The sequence below is a fragment of the Gallus gallus genome, chromosome 6, assembly GCF_016699485.2.
Source record: "Gallus gallus isolate bGalGal1 chromosome 6, bGalGal1.mat.broiler.GRCg7b, whole genome shotgun sequence".
Lineage (NCBI taxonomy): Eukaryota > Metazoa > Chordata > Aves > Galliformes > Phasianidae > Gallus > Gallus gallus.
The window spans coordinates 25465899-25485032 of NC_052537.1; the positions used below are offsets into that span (position 1 = coordinate 25465899).

Consider the following 19134-nt stretch of genomic DNA (forward strand, 5'->3'; position numbering starts at 1 on the left):
CTTTTATTGCTTTTTCAGGTAATGGATGAGAGGGTCAAAAGAAGGTGGCATTCTATGGGGGAAAAATCTCTTTGCCAGCCTGGGCTTATGCCAGTGAAAACTGATTTGTCTATGAAAATGACATGTTTTGAAATGTAGGCAAATTATCAGTCTGACAGGATTAAGTGTGAGAGCTGGAAAGTGAATGTTTAGGATATTTTTCTTTGGAAACAAACCATCAGTTTGGAGAAGGGACAGCTGTAATGGTACAATTGTTTTGTCTGTGCTCTTAGACCTCTAAGTGCTTTTGCAATGGAGACTGTATCACTATTTCTATTGTAATGGTTTAATCCAAACCAAGAGACTTGTCTATAGACCAACTGTCAGCTCAAAGGCACTATTAGGGCAAGACCTTTGATTTTCAATAAGTGAATCTCTTTCCCTAAATGTGGTGCACTTTTCTCCTCTAGATGCGTATCAGTGTAAGAATTTCCTGTGCAACGGGGAGAGCTGTAATGCTATCAAGGATATATTTGAGAAGATGTAGATAAAGTCAGCCTTCTCTGCCACAGTTTGGAACTAGCCAAATACTGCTCAACTTTATTCTGGAAGCCATCCAGCTGTGTTCAGATAGTAGTGTCTGTAGGTGCTACACAATGTTTTAACATAACTTGCTAGCTTTATAGCTGAAGCTGGCTTATTCCTTACAGACCTGAAACATGGGCAAGACAATATTTGGTGCCATTGCTCTGTCCTGAGCAGAGCTGCTCTGAGATAGATGCATGGATTTGCACTTATAAGTGAGAGCAAACCTTGCTGAGCTGCTTGAGCCCTTGAGGTTTTGGGGAGCCCCTCATACATCCAATGGTGACTTTGGACAGGGTTACTGGCCACATCCTCACCCCAGGTGACAGCATGGTGGTGCCTCCAAACCACAGTGGCATGGTCTCCCTGTCCAGTTATTGTCCTAGGCAGGTGTAGTGGGACTAGCAAGGGTTGAATATTAGGAAAATTCTCAGAAAGAGTGTTAAGGCATTGGAACAGGCAGCTCAGGGAAGTGATGGAGTCCCCATCTTTGCAGGTGTTCACAAACTGTGGAGATTTGGCATTTAGGGACATGGTTTAGTGGACGAAGTCAGTGATGAGTTGATGGCAGGACTTTATGATCTTTGAGGGTTTTTTTCCAACCTTAATAATACTGTGATTCTGTGAGTGGTCTTACTGGTGATGGGTTGATGGTTGGACATGATTTTAGAGGTCTTTTCAAACCATAATGATTCTATGATTCTAAAGAGAGGGGCTGGTCCTGGATCTGACAAATAGGAGTTGTTTGAAGAAGTACTGTGTCTCTGGATTATAGTCAAATGCTGATTTGAGTTGGACCCTCTGTTTTGGATAGCTGAGAAAGCAACTATACTGAGTGTTCATGCTTGTGTGTTTACAATGCTGCATTCTGCAGCATTAATTCTGCAATCACTGACTGTGCTCTGCTGAGGTATTCATAGTGTAATGAGCTGCAGTTCAGTGAAAAAAAATTTCAAGAGGCATTTAGTGAAGTGAGAGAAAGCTTAGCCTGTGGAATGGTCTCATTGGGTGGTGTTTGGATCTCATGCTTTCTGAACTTAGCAGAACATGCAGATCTGAGCACCCTGTATCAGCCAGGGGTAGAAGGATACTTTGACCTGTTGGATTATTCAGCTGACTGTTGTGCCTGAGTTAATTGCATCCTGATTTTGATATTGTTGTTGGTGTTTCCCTTTTGCAGCCACTCATCACTCTGGAGAGCAGCATCTCCTACATCTTCAATGAGGAGGGGATGAACACTGTCACTGTGCAGGTTGCTGCAGGCAACACCCTCATCCAAGACACCAAGGAGATCGCAGTACACGGTAACTTCATCCATTTACAATGAGGTGTCAGGAAGTATATAGAAGTGAAGAACAGGCACTTGTCATTGAAGCAAAATGAACTCTGAACTCCCTAGTGCCTGGAGGGACCTCCAAAGTAAAATGTTTGTTAGCTGTGAGCAAAGTAGATCAGATTTATTGTAATTACTAAATGCAAAGTGAACTGAATAGGGCAGCTAACTGCGTCTGTAAATTCAGCGCTGTAGCAAAGTGGCTGGCTTCTGCTTTGCCCTTGTTGGCTTCCTGGCTGGGAACTTTCCCGAATAAAAAAACACTTTAGAATATAGGCAGAGCATCTCCCCTCTATTTTCTAGTTGTGGAAAGAAGCAGACATGGTACGTCACTAAAGTGGCCTGTATACAGCCAGGATTTCTTTTCACATAGTCACTGTATAAAGGTGAAGAGTTTGGAAGAAATGGGACAGAAATGGCTCTGTTGTTGGTATTTCTGCCCATGTTCCATACCACAGCTGGACTTTCCTATGCATCATGTTTGGTATGTTTGTGCTGTACCTGTACACAGAAGAATTTTCTCCTGGGCTAACCTTCCTTTTACTTGCCTAGTTTTCAGCATCCAGCATTCAAGGATGAGCTTTTCTCTAGGCAGCAAGTTTTATTGAGAAACCTGGTCTTCAAATAACTGAGGTTGTCCTATGTGGTTGAACTGCGTGTGTCTTGTTTCTGTAATTAAAGATTAATAAATTTGCTGCTGATAACTTGAAAGCTGTATGTTCAGCTTTAACCACCAGCTGAACAGATTTTCATTGACTGTCTGGTTGTGCAATGCAATGGGTTTTTAATAATTTGCTGATATGATTTAGAAATATCCAAACTCAGTATTATCAAGTGTTAAGTAAACCTCTGCTTGAATGTTTTGGGCATTGCAAAATGCGGTGTTTAGTTATGTGAAACTTGCAGCTTTCCACTGGTTTCTGGAAGAAACTTAAATCAGGAGTATTTGAGAGGTGATCCCAATCTTTGTATATGCGAACTGAAGGTCCCAGCAGATCTCATAGCATGTTTAACACAGATTCATGCAGTTGGAACATTCAAATAGTCCTATACATGAGGTTATGTTGTAAACTGAGCTGACTGAAGGAAGGAGTCCTTCCTGAACCCAAATGTGGTGATCAGTTCAAGTCTGAATATGTAAACAAGGGACATTTTGGTAAACATGTGCTCTGGTAAAATTACATTACCAGTTCTAATATGTGCCCTATGTTAAATTATTATGGCTCTAAGCATGAGTATGCCTTTGTGGTGTTAGCAGTGGAGGAGATTTATTGAGGGTTTTTGAAAATTGTAGCGAGCAGTGCAGAAGTTAGTAAAAAAATAAATTGGACGTTGTATGGAGAGTTCAAATGTCAATAGCTTTATATGTCAGGCTCTGGGTTAAGCCTTCAGAAAGAACATGAGAGAGACTGCCTACTCTTCTATGCTTGTTTTATTTAAAAATATATTGCAGTGTCTAAAAAGAAAGAACAGAATTTGCAAAAGATGCAAGGCAAATGCTGTGCTGGCATATCTCTGCTATTCTGTGGATTTTCTCATTTATACTCTTGCTGGTTTAGCTTGATCTAAAACTGGTACCTTTTTAAAAATGATTAATGGTACTTATTTAAGTGCCTGCAGATCAGTTGCTTTAAGGTATGACATAGTACATCCCTAGAAACAGAAAGAACAGACTTCTACCCTGAGAATCTGTATCTGAGTGTGATTCCCATCCTGAACTTGTGTCTCCCACTCTCCTAAATTCATTGTGTGTGTTTGTCATAAATGTTAGGCTGGACTGTAGTGACGCCAGAGGGGAGAGATGGAATTGGAGAAAATTTTAAATTGGTCTGAATTTGAAGTCTGGGAAGTTTTTCTTCCTCTAGCAATCAGTCAATTAGGAAGTAATTTCAAAGCATTTCATGAATAGCCATCGCTTGATTACCCTGTCATTAGCACCACTGGGCTCTGATTTGCTGGGGAATTAACCGTTCGTGGCTTCCCTCCAGGAGAGCAAACAGATAATGCCTGCTTTTGAAAACATATTACTTACAGTATGTGTTTTCTCTGCAGACCATAGTGCATGTAATTATACAGACTTTCCAAATTTCAGGCAGATGCCGTCTTAGAAATTTAACTTTCTTGTAAGCAGAATCTGAAGTTGAGTGGCAAAATTACTTAGGCCTGGATGGCCTAAGGCCAACATGAAAGGAAGGCATCTTCTCACTTCCCTCATTTTTTACTTCCATTTCTTTTGGGAAAAGCCACAAGCTGACATTAGAGCTAGATTTCCTTTTTAAGTATGTTACTTGTAAGTTTTCTGTCCTACTTGGTGTTAGTCAGGCTCTTTTCTTCCTTCACTCTTTCATCTCTCTTTTGCTTTAAGTCACATTAATACAAAGGCTGCTCTAAAAGTAATGCCTCCTATTTTATTTTGTTGGCCCATGGTGTCAGATGTGGATATTGGTGGTATGTTCTTAGAGGTTGAACCTTCCATCAGTGTTCCATTTCATGTTATTGCTGTGTGATGGCAGTGGAGGGGCAGACTGAGAGAATGGTGTCTGACGTGGAAGTGCTTAAGAAGCAATGGCGTCACTGAATTCTTCCATGCATCAAAAAAAGGCACCCATTGACATTCATCAGTGCTTGCTAGATGTTAATTGAGACCAAATAGTGGATGTGAGCACAGTGAGGCAGTGGGTGCGGTGTTTCAGCAGTGACAACAGCGACAGTGGGTCACATCCACTGATGCAGATTTTTATGAGTGTGTTGCAGTAGGCGCTTGACAGGGATATGTGCTGTACGGGATAGGCCTCTCCCTAGGCACAGTGAAAGGGTGCTGTTGTGCTCAGACAGACGGTCCTTGCTGATGAAGTAAACAAGATAAGAAGGTGAAGGAATGAAGAGACAATAGGAGCCAAATAAGGAATTGTAGTAAGGGGCTAAGATCCAGTACGGACGAATCGGGACAGGGCGCGAAAGCTCAAGAAAAGGTATATAAGTTGTGCTTAGTAGTGAATAGACGCCATTTTGCTGCTCATCATATTGGTGTGTGTCTGCAGTCATTTGGCCCTGATCAGGTAATTGGTCAGTGAGTGCAAGAGAGCTAACACAGGTGGCTAACATCATAGTTGCTGAAGGCAACACGAGTGCAGCCTGCAGGCTCTTGTCCATTGCTGATGAAAATGCCCAGCTAATCGTGATGACTGTGTTGAAATATGATGTTTTGTAGCTGAGAATTTGCTCTATCAAATAGTGTTAATGAGCTCTTTGTATCTGTTGTAGGTTCCATGGATATAAATAGATATTACTGAATCCACACTTTTGGCTTTACCCTAAGTGCTGCCCATTTAGTCTTCTCATCAATACTGTTCCTCTATTCCAGAGTATTTCCAATCTCAACTCCTCTCATTTTCTCCTAACTTGGACTACCACAACCCTGACATCCCTGAGTGGAGACAAGATATTGGCAAAGTCATCAGGAGAGCTTTAGCACAGGTGAGCTTCTGTTTCCACCTCTTCTGCTTGATGTCGACTAGGCTGATAAAGTATGCAGACTTTTTCAACATACTAGCTTAAAAGAGTGGGAAGAACGCAGTAATGAAGCTATCACTTTAAATAGACTGCTTCTTAATATGCTGAATCTTTTTATAGAGGCAAACTATATTGGGAGTTCTGTGGAAATATTGTAATTACTTTTATTAATGTTTCTGTGGCATTTTTCAGCTTTTAATGTCCCTGAGGACTTTAAAAATTCCTGATTATAATAGCATCACTATTATTCTTATTTTGCCAAAATTGATGTTACAAGTTGCACCGGTTTTGCTCCAAACATTTGGATAGTGTTACTGTGTGCTTTTTGACAGCTGATCCACTCCATCCCAGAGGAGAGACAGATGTAGTAATGTTAGGTGCATGAGGATATTTTTGTCTATTCCTAATACTCAGCCTTCCAATGGAACTAAGTATAGCAACTAGTGAATATTATAAAGGTCTACTCCCTTTCCAACTGGGGCAGAAAATGAGGATTCAGAGGGAAAATAAACTTACCTCTTAAAACACAGGGCAAAGAGAAGCTTCTGGGGGTGGAAGATACTGAATCTTCCTTTGGGATTAATTAGAATATGTGAACTGGCACTCAAATTCTTACAGGAAAGCGGAGAGAATAATTTATGGTATCAAATAGCCAGGGATCTTGGTTTTGTGTGAAATCAAGAAATAGATATGAGCAAGCCGTTGTGTTTTTTACTTTTTACCAAAAATGTCTTGCTTTTTTTTTCCTTTTTCTTTTGCTTCAGCTACATCTGTTCTTAGAAATGGTGACTGATTATTTTTATGAGGAAAGTGCGTTCCTGCTCAGCTTTTCTCATCTGCAGCCTACTCGAAATTCACAGTTTATGAGAGCTTCCTTGATTGTTTTCCCACCCTGAGAAAACATTTCATTTGTTTTAGCTGGTCTTCCCTTTTAATGTATTCAAGTCAAGTTTGCAGAGAAAATAATTATATTGTAATAACAGTAACATCAACAATAGAAAGCATGTAGAAATGTTTTTCTGTATATCCTTTTTGACAGTTTGGTTGCAACCTACAATCTGTTCTTATAGGACAAAACACCAGGAATAGGCTGCCCCATTGATGTGTATCATTTGCTTCATATGTAGCAAATGTGGATCCTCATAAGTTGTTGTTAGAAGGTGATTGCAAGTAATTTTCATCATACACCCCATTAGTTGCATGCTTATTGGTCTCCTTGAGTCTTGGATCTGACTTTGGATTATTCTTTTGTAGCGAGGGACTATATGGAAAATTCAGATATGAAGAGATTATAGGATTTGACTTTGAACTCTGGGTTGTGATCTTTTGGCACATGGATGTTGACAACACTATATTTACTTCTAGAAATGATAGTGCAACATTAGCAGAACCTCTATTTTAAGACTCACTCAGTGGGTACAACAGTTCATGAGGGCCGCAACAGATATAGGAGAATTGACAAATTACAGTTTGAAGGGAGTGTAGTTTCCCATAGTGAATGGAAACAGCAGCAGTAGAAGAGCAGCTAGAGACCACCTTTTTACTTTTTTTAGGTGACAGGTATTCCTGATGAACAAATCTTGGTAGCTGTATTTCCTGGGTTGCCTACTTCTGCTGAGCTCTTTGTGCTACCCCATAAAAACACAACAGAGAGGAGGAAAAGCAGTGAGGCTGATCTGGAGCAGGTAAGGAAAAAAGGATTCACAGATCATTTATTCCCATCGTAACATTTGCAGATGGATCCCTTAACCTTTTCAGCACTGGAAATGACTTGCAATAAGTGTGATGTAACTGGATGCACTTTGGACTGTGGCAATATAGTTTACGCCATTAAAGAGAATGACTTTCACAGGGAAAATTGGCTTTCCAAGCTCCTCAGTGAGATGTGTTGCAGTCTACCAGCAGTGGTTCTACCTGGATCAGTAGTGTGCCCTCATTACAGTAGTTACGGCCAAAGGAACCTTGAATACATACTCCCTCCACTCCTTGGAGGAATGCTAAGAGACAAAGGCCAAAGCAGCAAGATAATATACTGAGATTTACTAAAAATAAATCAAGCTCTTCAGCTCGTATATCACAGGAACAAGACCTCTTTATTCTGAAGCAGCACACGGTGTGTGCAAACTGTATTTGAAAGTTACAATATCCATCCATTTAGATAAATAGGTAATTACAGTGATGAATAGCTACAGTGATATACAGGCAAGGGAAGAGCTAGGAACAAGAGCACTAGTCTGCTGAAGTTTTTTTTTTTTTTTTTTTTTTTTGCTAGAATTACCAAGTGATTACATCAAGTCTATGAAAGCAAAGGAGTGAAGTAGTGCTGAAAAAGCTGCTTTGCTCTAGCTAATGTTATTGTATGCACCATTCCTACTGTGCTGCTATGTGAAAGCTATGGGTGAGTCCATCTCAAAGTGCCTAAGGGAGTCACTCTTCTGTGATCAAACACTGAATCATTCAAAGGCTTCCTGAATTCCATAGGAGTTGTTTTTACCCACTGAGGAAAGTTAGCCCCTTCAGGGTAGTATGCTTGTTGTAGAAAGCTAGCAAAACTGCATTCTTAAATTAATGCTTCTAAGTGTGTGCAAAGGATAGGCATAGCAGAAGGAGGATTTGGAGGGCTATTTGGAGTGATTTTGTTGGAATTGTTTCTGTCCAGTTCAGTTGTGCCTACTCATACTAGAATTCTCCCTGAAAACGTAGTTGTGAAAATGTTTCTTATATCAGTATTATGCAGACGTCTGATTGGATTTTTGACCTAGTTGACCGTGAGCTGTAGCTCTAGTGGTGTAACTTTATTTGACAGTATACTCTGTTGTACTTTGGAACCTGTTAATGGCTCCTACCTGAGGAGGTGTTCCCCCACCAACAGAATTACTTGGTGGAGACAGTAACAAGATCAGGCTCCAAGTGACATGATAAATATACGCTGTGAGGCAGTCAAATAATACATCATAGCTGGCTTGCTGAGCTGTGAGAAGCCTCTACTTCAAGGCCCCTCATCTAAATGAAGGAGAACTATAACAAGTTTGATATCACTGGATAGTAGCGTCCCAACATTGTATTTGAACAGGAGCTACGTGACTATGCTTGTCCTGAATCAAAGGGAGTAAGGAGTTGTTACTGGCTGGACTGCCCAGCTCAGTTCCATCACCCACTAATGAGAATATCTCAGTGATTTCCAAGTGCATTAGATCAAACTCACAGGATGTAGTAGAGGATGAGAAGATCCTTAATTTCTCTTCCACACCACATTCCCATTCTTGCCTTGTATTCCCAGGAGAATTATATTAACACTCTGAGCTTCAAGAGCATCTGTCCTTGAATTCAGTAACACTCACTTCTCTCTGAAGCATGTGCATGTCTCTCTTCACTTCCTCATTTTTCTTGCATCCCTTTCTCTCCCGTTTTCTTCCTTCTCTTCCTGGAGACAGTAAGAGATGTACATCGCCTTCGAATGGTAACTAACATTCCTAAACATTCTCCTGAGCTGGCTCTCTTCTATATTGTAACTGTATCTCTTACTATTTTCTCAGGTTGTTGAAATCCTTTTTAACGCTCTCAATCAGAACCTGGTCCAGTTTGAACTGAAACCTGGTGTTGAAGTCATTGTGTATGTCACTCAGTTAACATTAGGTGAGTGTGGAGTAAAAGGCACAACTGTGATTCTTTTGGGGATTCACACAGCTGCAGGTGAATGGGTTTACACTACAGCACTCATTGGTTTGGTGTATGCTACTGGGTTACTTAGGGCTTGCCGTTCTGAGACAGAAGGAAGTATTGCAAACAGAATTGAGCAGTGATATCTTCATGCACCAGTTTGCACAAGTATTAAAAGTACCATTTAAGAGTTTCCTATGGTGTAATTAACTAGTGTGTTGATGTTTATCAGGTGTTTTAGAGCAGCAGGTTAATGGTCTTCTATTAAACTCTCACTGAGCACCTGTAGAATTAAGTGGGAGCATTCTTACTAACTTTTGTGGATATTGGATCATATCTTCGTCGTAGAGGGTTTGTTAATGACTAGCCAAGAAGATTTATATGTGCAACAGTCATGAAAAGATCTAGATCTGAATATTAACTTCTACAAATCACTGTTTCACTGTTACCTAGGTGTCTCCATTTTCACATAATAGCAAGTAGTTGCTTTAAGCTCCATCATCATAGTTGCTCTAGGCTGCCCTGGTGTGAAGCTCCCAGATACAGCTGAGAATTTTGGCCAGCCTAGAGTGAAGCTCTTGGTTATTGCTGAGACAGTGATGTCTGTGGAGGAGATGAAGGATTTATTTTGCCCTTGCTTTTTATGGCTGCCCTTGCAATTGTCTGAAATATGGGATCTTGTGCATGTGACAATTCTAGTAGCCTCTCTGGAAAAGTGAGATTCATGTCCTAGGATGAAGTATGTTAGCTTCCTTTTACTTGAGACTCTCAGAGAGCCAAGACTTGGGCAAAACCAAGGCTCATGTCCTGTCCTGCAGATAATGCCTTTGTACCTTTGCTTTCTGATTGTTGTTTGGAGGTGAGAGTTAGACCTTAACAGAAATAGTCTGAAAGGAATTAATTTACAAAATGGAATGAGATCCAAATTTCTGCAGTCTTCAGGTTTGTCTCTGGGTATGTTCTAGTAAGGCACTATAAGTAGGGGTGCTGCATCTGCATTTTGTTTCATGACCATTCCCGTAGTTTTTTTGAGTTTGAGTGAAATAAGAGTCAGCTATTTTCCAAGGAAGAGTTCATAGAAGTGGTGGAAGCAGAATACTGGTCGGATCAGACTCCTAAATGTAAAGCAGAGAATTATTTGCAGAGAATTTGTCCCTATTATCTACTGGGGGAAAAGAATAGAGAACAATAGAGAAAAAAGAAAGAAAAAATAAAAAGAACCAAATAATATTTATGCAGTGAGAAATGTTCAGATGCTACTTACAATCATTTGCACATTATTAGAGCATTCTCATCAGACTTTAATAGTTCTCAGTCCATTAAGACAGTGTGTTCCAATGAGCTGTGGAAATAGCTGCACAAACAAGGTTTTATAATACACTTTATTTACCCTACCAAAAATGCCAAGGATGGGTGGATCAAAGATCCAAAGTGTAGTACCTGCTTGAGTCCAGGTTTATTGATTTGGGCTCCTTCATGATACAAAAATAACTGAATTAAAAGGTAATGTTTAGGTCTTGTTAGAAGGATGAGCCTTGGGGCTTCTCAAAAGACCAGGACTCTTTCACATGGCAGACATGTCATTGGAAGATGGGAACCACTCTGAGATTACTTCTCCAAAGGAGAATAGATGTGTATTATGTCAAACTTCATAAATTTCATTTCCACTTCTGTCCATGGACAAACCTAAAAAGAAATAGCTCAGTGTTAACATAGGACTGATCAGCCATTCAGCTGAGCATGGCTTGCTGTGCCTTTTCACTAGATGTTAGACTGCATTGCCTTGAAAAAGGAATGTGGCTTTCAAAGGATATGAGAGTCAATTAATTTTCTACTGATTGGCCTTGATGGAAACAGCATGCACCATGCAGTGGTGATAATAAAGCAGATGTGACAAAGACAGAGGTGAGCTCAATTCTGTGGTAGCTATGTGTTCGCTAATGTCTTGCAAATGTAATGCTCTGCCTTTCCTCCTGCAGCACCCCTTGTTGATTCCAGCACGGGTCACAGCAGTTCGGCGATGTTGATGTTGTTGTCTGTGGTGTTTGTAGGCTTGGCTGTTTTTTTAATCTACAAGTTCAAGAGGTAAGTTCAAAAACTGTGGAGGATAGGTGGAGGAGATGCTGGGTGCTTTACAGGAAATTTAGGCAGAGCAGTGCTTGGATTGCAGGTGTAGAATGAGTTGTACTGGCCTGAGGCTTAGATAAGGATAGCTTCATAGTTCTTAAATACAGAGAGAAATCCACCTCCTGCTCTTACACATCAGTGCTCTGAAAACTCACGAAGAGCTCAGAAGTCAAGCTGTTTCCTGCTTCAGCAGATTTGTTTGAACCACAGACCAGAAAATGGGGGAAGCCTGTGTGCTCACCTAGTCAAAAACATGACTGATGTCTTCATACAGTCTATGTCTATCTTGCCAGCTGCCTTAGTGCAGTAGGATCTCATTTGTATCTTGCAAAGTGAATAGCTTTTGCAAGAGCGAAGAAACAGGTGTCATTATATTAAGGGAGGGAGACTTGATGTCAGAAAAGTTTGTGTTATGCATCAAAATGTCTTTGGGAATCTGTGCTGAGATTTACTTTGCCAGATATTAACATAAACCTTTGCTTCAACAGTAAACAGAACATGTGCTGGCCTACGATGCTCTATTGCTGCAAGCTATCAAACAAAGTATGGGATAAGAACAACCTGTTAGCTGTGGGACTACCTTATGAGAATATGTTTTAGGCAGATGGAGCTTCTTGTCAAGAACTTTGTATTCAGTACACTACTTACTGCATTAAATGGTCTGTGTGTTCGCATCCTGCCTAGTGACAGAGTATCCCATTAGAAACATAAAAATAAAAATCTGGACATGAATAGTTTGTAAAAATCTGTTCAAATTGGGAAATTACATCTTTTCCTGTCTGAATTTCAATTACTTCGTTCCCTCTGCTATCTTTTCTATGGGCCAGAGTAGGTGTGTTTTCCTTTTCATCTCAGTGAGATAGTTTCTTAGGTTTGTGCTAATGTCTTTGGATCTGTGGTCAGGGATCAGTCAAGAAGAAGGATCTGCATATTTTGACTGCCAGAGTCCACATCATGTTGTGCTTCTACATCTCATAAACTCTCATACTAGCTGAGCATCCTGAGCCTTAATGAAACCTTGAGTGTAGCATTCATCTGCCTCGTGCTGTGCTCCAGGACTGAAAAGACCCTGTCCTTATAAAACGTGTCTGAGAATGTAATGCATTAGAAATTGGACGGGGAGGGTGGAAGAGAGAATAGATGGCTAAAAATATGAGTTTTGCTTAGTCCAAAGCTCTTCAACTTACCAGTTCTTAATCTGCTTTGTCCTAAGCATATAGAACTGCCAAAATTTGGAAGTTAGATACCCAGAGTGTCCTCAGCTTGATTTTTTTTTGGAACTGAAAGCAAATACTTGAGCTCAGTGAGAGCACGCAACAATCATGAATGGAAAGTTAAAAGGAGTTGAAAACAAAAGCTTTCCTCTAGCTCTTAGTGATGCAGAGATCCATTAGCAATATGTACTTTTCTGATTAACAGTGGTCCTGGCCTGAATACAGAACTGCTGCTAACAGGAAAATGTTCTGGGAAGAGCATGGGCCTGCATGAATTTTTTATTCCACAGATTTATAGAACCAGTGCTTTGCTGGTTTGCACGCAGGCTCCTTATTATTAAGTCCATCAAGCTATTGACTCAGCAGGTACTAAAAAAACAATTGGTCACCTTTCAACAGTCCACTGCATACAAATAATCCTAGTGACCCCGAGGACGCTTAAGACATTACTTGTCAGTTCTCTTATTTTAAATATGCCCCCAGGAACTACGCCTGAGGGCCTACCTGACTATCTGGCTGTCTATCTGATTTTCAAGGATATTATTCCAATAGTCCAAATTAACTTCTCTTGGAGTTAGGAAGAAGAAATAATGCTTTCACTTTCTCAGTTCCCCAAGCAGCAAGGGAAAATAAGTCCCTGCAAACTGTCGTGATTTTTAGCATGACAAACCATGTTTTGCAATGAAACGGTAACAAATAGACTTTGGGTAGGTTTTATGAGGTTCAAGTCCTTTTCGTTTTCTGAGGCAGGATCAATTCTTTATAACTCTTTCTCATGTGGCATTTTCTACTGTGTCACTGTGGGCCTGTCAATAGAAACAAACCTAGCAATTTTTTTCTCAGTTTATAGTAGTGCTTCAATTGATTTTTACTTTTTGTTTCCAATGCACCACTGATCATATAATAAATACTGAGGGAGCTGGCAATTGCGACTGATTATCCTTAGTTGAATGCTGCTGTCTGAGCTGGGTGTGCAGTGTCCACTGTGCACATACCTTCTTGCCTAGAAGGGCAGCACCAGAACATCAGGTTTACTGCTGGAGGAGCCTCTGGGCACAGGGTAGGAAGGCAGTGGCCTGAGACTTGGGGTACCTTTAGGTTGGTATAGTCATTAGTAGATGCTAATGGCATGCTTAGGGCTGAGTATCACTATGATGCCATCACCATCTGAGAGATGATATTCTGCATCACTGCCACTGCTGCGTTTTTGAGACTGGTCTCAGTTTAACTGGTCTGATTAATCAGTGACATACGAAGGGTCCCTTGGCAAAATATGACCTATTTTCCTTTCTGTGCAGGAAAATCCCTTGGATTAATATCTATGCCCAAGTTCAGCATGACAAGGAGCAGGAAATGATTGGTTCTGTCAGCCAAAGTGAAAATGCACCCAAAATCACTCTGAGTGAGTTCACAGACCCTGAAGAGCTGATGGACAAAGAGCTGGACACACGAGTGATGGGTGAGACACAGCCCTTGGCTTGGGCTTTTTTCACTGTATATTAGGTGAAGATGTGGGTGTTAAGCGAGGCAGCGACTGTGATCCCATGTACAAGCAGATGCTGAGACACTGAGATAGGGAAAAATTCTATCAGCAACATAGTAACAGGGAGTTTTTCCTACAGTTTTCCAGCCTTTTTTTCCTGTTGTTATATGACTAGAGCAGGAAACTGGAAATAGTAGTAGATATATAGGAGTTAGTAATGGCTGTGACTCACGCTTTGGTCTGTTCATGACCCTTTCTCTCCTGTGGAGGGCTCCCAAATTCACTGAAGCCTCAGAAGAATCAACTGAGCCAAGCTTACACTGTTGATGTGCTGTCTTTACAAATGAATATGTCGCTAATAGCTTAACAAGTTTACTGGTAGCCAATGAAACTGCAGTAACAGATTTTCTGCATACTCTGTGCTTATTGCAAGTGCAAAGCAGAATGTGTTACTTTTAAGCACCTTTTCTGTCTCTACACTTACACAGTCACATTCTAAGAAGGAGTGAGATGCAATATAGACCCAACTGTTGAAGCCGTTGCGCTGACTCTCTTCTCCATTTTCTCCTCCACAGGAAGCATCTCAACTATTGCCAACAGTGAAAGCACAAAGGAAATCCCCAACTGCACTAGTGTTTAATACTGAGAATTCTCTTGGTCTACAAAATTTCTGACTTTTTATTTGTAATTATTATTGTTATAATTATTATTATTATTATGAAGAAAGAGAGTTATATGTCATTATTATCATTTGGGAGGGGATGGGGGTGGGCTTTTTCTGTTTACCAGGGCTGCATTCATAAATAGCAGGTCTCTTCATACTTAGGAAATGTCCATCAGATCAGAAATAAAAAGCAAAGAATGAGAGAAGTGTGCAATGGGATTTGAATGCCTGACTCCTCTTAAGTACAGAGTAGGAATTAAGTATTCAAATACAATAGGAAGATGTGGTACCTTAGGCAAGGTAAATGTAGGTAAATGGTCCCTTTTCTGATCTTTTTGTGAGTCATGAATCATCTGCTTCATCCTGCCAGAAGGCTTAGGCTGGGCTGTTGGACCAGACTCTGCAACCTGCCAACAGCCCTCACATTCCAGTGATGTGCATGTCTCAGCTTTTTGCAGGATTTTGCCTTTTTGTAATTGCTTTTAATTTCAGTCACCCTCTGGCATTGTTGACTGCTGAGAAAGGGGAAAAATAAATTCAGAGCATGCACATCAATGTTCCTTGGACTGTGGATTGGCTGGAGGGGACAGCACCACAAGCAACGAAGAAACATGCTTGAATTTATGAATGCAGCTCAAACGCCATGCATGTGAATAGCGAGGATGCCGAAGGCCTACTGTAGATAATTACAATGTACATAGCTTTTTATTTCTTAGGAAATAATTTAATGTTTAGTAAAGGAAGATATGTTTAAAGCAAAACCTGAACCACACACACACATGCACGCACACACACACTCCAGCCAACCAGGGACTGTGGTGAGCACTTGAATCACACTTCGGTTCCAAGTGTGTTCCAGTTGTCTGTCATATTTCAATCAGCACCGTTTATTTCTGTGTGTACAACTGCAACTCTTACTATTATTTCTTTTAAGATATATTATCAGTTCTTATGATGGAGCAGAAAAAGATTTTATCAGGACAGACTGTGAGTCTGTCGTGAATATTTTAATGATGTTCATCATCTACTCACCTCTATCACTGTTGTTCACTTCTGAGAAGGCTCCTTATGACATCAGCTAGGGAAGATGAGGAAAATGAACCACAATCTCTGTGTGCACAAACAGCAGTGTGTTTACACTTCTTTGTGTAACCTCAACTCAACAGTGGGTCTGGTTGCTGTACCTTTATTTCCAGTGATGTCATATGTTCAAGAGTTAAGCTGGTGAAGTAAATGCTTTTCAGGATGTGTAAGAGATTTTAGCTGAACGTGACCCATGTGTTTAGGGTACTACTCTTTGGAGAAAGAGGATGCACAGTCAGATCTACAAAACTGAGCTAGGGAAGGTCTTTCTTGTGAGTGCTGCAGAATGGCTGCATCCAGTTCTGGGTGGAAATGCTGTCAGAGTAATTTTTGCATGCTGGGTTGGTTGATCATTTCTGATCTGTGCAGGGAGGTTCATGAAAAAAAAAAAAAAGTTAGCAAAAAAAGCTCCTAAAGAATCCATCCCTCAACCTAGCTGAGTTGAGGATAGCCCCTAGGAGTTATGAGCTTTTGATGCAGGTGATAGACTTGGTGGTGAGTAGCTTTTATCCACTTTTCATGAGTTGGTGATGCTAAAAGTGGACCTTATTCTCCAAAGTGTTGAGCTATAAGACCTAATGGGAGTGGAAGGAAGATTGGAGGCGTGTTTTAGTGCTTGCAGAGTTGCAAGAGCAGACAGAAATTAGGTCAGGTGACAATCTGAATACAGGACATTAGTGTATCTGGACTGAAATGGGAAGATGAGTAGGATTTAGGCCTTTCTTCCTACCACTCTGCATTGCAACATGCTTGCTACAAACTAGCCTCAGCTCTACCTGTCCATTCTGTTAAGGGGCTGGAAAGTCTTTTCAGGATTCTAATGTTGATGTCTCTTGAAAGGGGAGAAAAACAGTGGTTAAGCATAGTTTTGCTGAAAAAATAGGGGGGTATTTCAAGTTTAAAATTATAAAAACCAAAATGTAGCAAACTATTTTTTGTGTGAAATAGTAGAGCTAAATATTCTCAATTCTTCTGCTCCTACATTTCAGTAAGGTTTGTGGGCCTTTTGTGGTTTAAAAAGAATTCTTTTCTCTTTGCTCCCTCACTTTTCTGCTCTAGTTCCAAACATAAGCTGGAGAGTGATAGCTGTGTTTTTCTATTTAAACTTAAGTTTTCATCCATCACATGCACATAAACTGTTGCTACTGTCTCTGTTCTTCTGAAACACCAAAGTAGTTTACAGTAATGGCCCAATCTGGTAATAACACTGTTAGTGCAAGGCCATAGCTTCCCATTTAGACATAGATGGGAGGGATGTACATAAACAATGGTCCTGTGGGCCTTGAGCTAAACTGTGGGCTGATCTCAGTCTTTGTTGATCATTAGGATTTGAGGGACTGCTTTTGTGAGCTGCTGCAGAGGACTAAATGAGAAATTATTTTCCATGTAATTTCTAAACCAAGAAACGGAGTGAAAATGTTCAGTGTTGTTACAAATTTTCTAAGTTTTTCACAGAAATGAGCTCATGTTCATTCAAAAAGAAAGATTTGGGATTACAGTTTTCAATTTCTTTTCACAATTTTTTTTCTCCTCCAGTTTCTCCATCTACACTCTTGAAGATGCAGTGGAGAGTCTATTGAAATAACTCATCAGATGGGAGGGATCAAGGAGGAAATATTGGAAGTTACTTGCAGAAAATGGAAATATTTTCACTTCTCAAAAAGAAATATAATCTCAGTGGAGGTTAAGAACTTTCTAAATGATACAGATAATTTTTAGATAAACTGCTGTCCAGAGATCTAGTTTTAATCAAAGATTATCCTACAGTTGCTCCAAAGCAAACGAACAATAAACAGGGAGTCAAAATTAAATGCCAATAAAACTTCCCTGGTTCTTGATTTGACTCAAACTTCATCTTCAATGAGACTTAGTGATTATCGCCACCTGTCAGAGTAGTTCGTCACACTGCTACTTGGACCAGAGAGGGCTTTGTGTATATCTGGAAAGAGCTCACCATAGGATATGCATGGGACCACATTTGCAAGAACACGCTTCCTGCATTAGGGCAAATAATTGTTGATGGCAACTGGAAAAACCTTGTGTTGATAACAGAGAACTGCTCCTTTAGGGTGCCAGAAAAGTAACTACTATGTCACTGTGGGGTACCTGAGGCTGCAGCTATCCATGGGACTTCTAAGGTCTGGGTTGGACAACCAGTGCTGTCTGCTTTTTTTGGAAGGTACTGACCTGGGGTGTTTGGCACAGGCTGGAGTATTGTCCACTTTTACTTTTGTACAGATGTAAAGTAACAGCAGGTTTTTTCCCCTGCAAGTTTACACTGGAGGAAATGTAATGGAAGTCCTTGAAGCTGTAGATGATTATTTACCTGAGGGAGGAGGGAAAAAGGCAGTAATGTGAGTATAACATAAATAGCTCCCACAGTCTAGTTGTGTATGAAGAGGAAAAGAAAGAGAGAGCAAAAGATTGGGTCAGTGCCTTCTATCACTGCCAGCCTTCCGCCTGCAATGGATTCTGCTGTATTGACTGCAATATACGAATAATGCATAAGATGTGGAGGCTAGCTGCAGCTTTTGACTCTGTGTCTGTGAGTGCTATAAATACATAGTAGATGCACAATGTGGTTTAACCTGTGCTTGAGAACCCCAACACTAAACACAGAAGATTTGAAAATGAGGCTAGAGAGACTGGGATTGCAGAGGTTTTCAGTTATGTTTTTACTGCCAACAATGAGAGCGTATGCAGGAGAACACACATTTTCTTCTGGATTAAGCCTTGGTTTCAAGGATGTGAAAAGGTGTCCTGTTCCCCTCCCTTCCCCTCTAGTCAATTCCCACACACATTCTAGCTTGTTTTGGTCTGAAAAAGCAAACCAGAATCCTCACATCCCTTCTGATGATGTTGAACAGTGCATTAAATCCAAACCACAATCATGGTTTTAAAGGATTAAATGAGGCAGACAATTGCAATACTTGTATTAAACACAGTAATACAAATGCATGAGTCATATCTATACATATATATATACTGTTCTTGGTTTTATTGTTCCATTTGAATATTTTTACTGTAAAAAAAAAAAAAAGGCAGTGGTTTTGAAATTGTTGAGAATAAATGTATTTTTGTACATCAGAGTTACTTCTGTCTGCTCTTTCGGTCCTGGTTCTTCTTAAATTTCCTTTTGGCAAAGTCTCCTCTGTCTTTGCTGGATTTTCCTTGCCATATCTAGCTCTCCAACCCTATATGTTATGCAGGTTCTGCATAACATGCAGGTCTTCAGGTAAGCAGAGAAGCATTATAAGGCAGCAGATTTTAAGGTAAAGCAACTACCTGTCCTGTCTTCTTCCCGCTATCTTCCAAAAATAATCATCTCCTTGCCTTCCCATCCCACAGGCTGATCTGATCCTCTTCGGAGCGTGGAAAGTAAACAGGAAGGGAGACTTACCTGTGTTTTGCTTATGCAGCCAAGGCTCTGTAAATTCCAAACTCTCATCTAGAAGACTTTAGTCTGGAAAACACTGCAGAGTGCCCATGCAAA

At 40.4% G+C, this 19134-nt stretch overlaps 1 protein-coding gene across 1 annotated transcript in view; it reads left to right on the plus strand.

Annotated features, from left to right (window-relative positions):
* The window catches only part of SORCS3 (sortilin related VPS10 domain containing receptor 3), a 268000-nt gene extending 249272 nt beyond the window's left edge, over window positions 1-18728 (plus strand). Inside the window, exons 21-27 of the mRNA XM_421749.8 lie at window positions 1745-1868; window positions 5262-5374; window positions 6964-7095; window positions 8947-9046; window positions 11050-11155; window positions 13710-13870; window positions 14470-18728. Coding sequence (XP_421749.3) covers window positions 1745-1868; window positions 5262-5374; window positions 6964-7095; window positions 8947-9046; window positions 11050-11155; window positions 13710-13870; window positions 14470-14534 — 801 coding nt within the window. The 3' untranslated portion in view covers window positions 14535-18728. The remainder of the gene's footprint in view (window positions 1-1744; window positions 1869-5261; window positions 5375-6963; window positions 7096-8946; window positions 9047-11049; window positions 11156-13709; window positions 13871-14469) is intronic.
* Window positions 18729-19134: the final 406 nt, after the last annotated feature.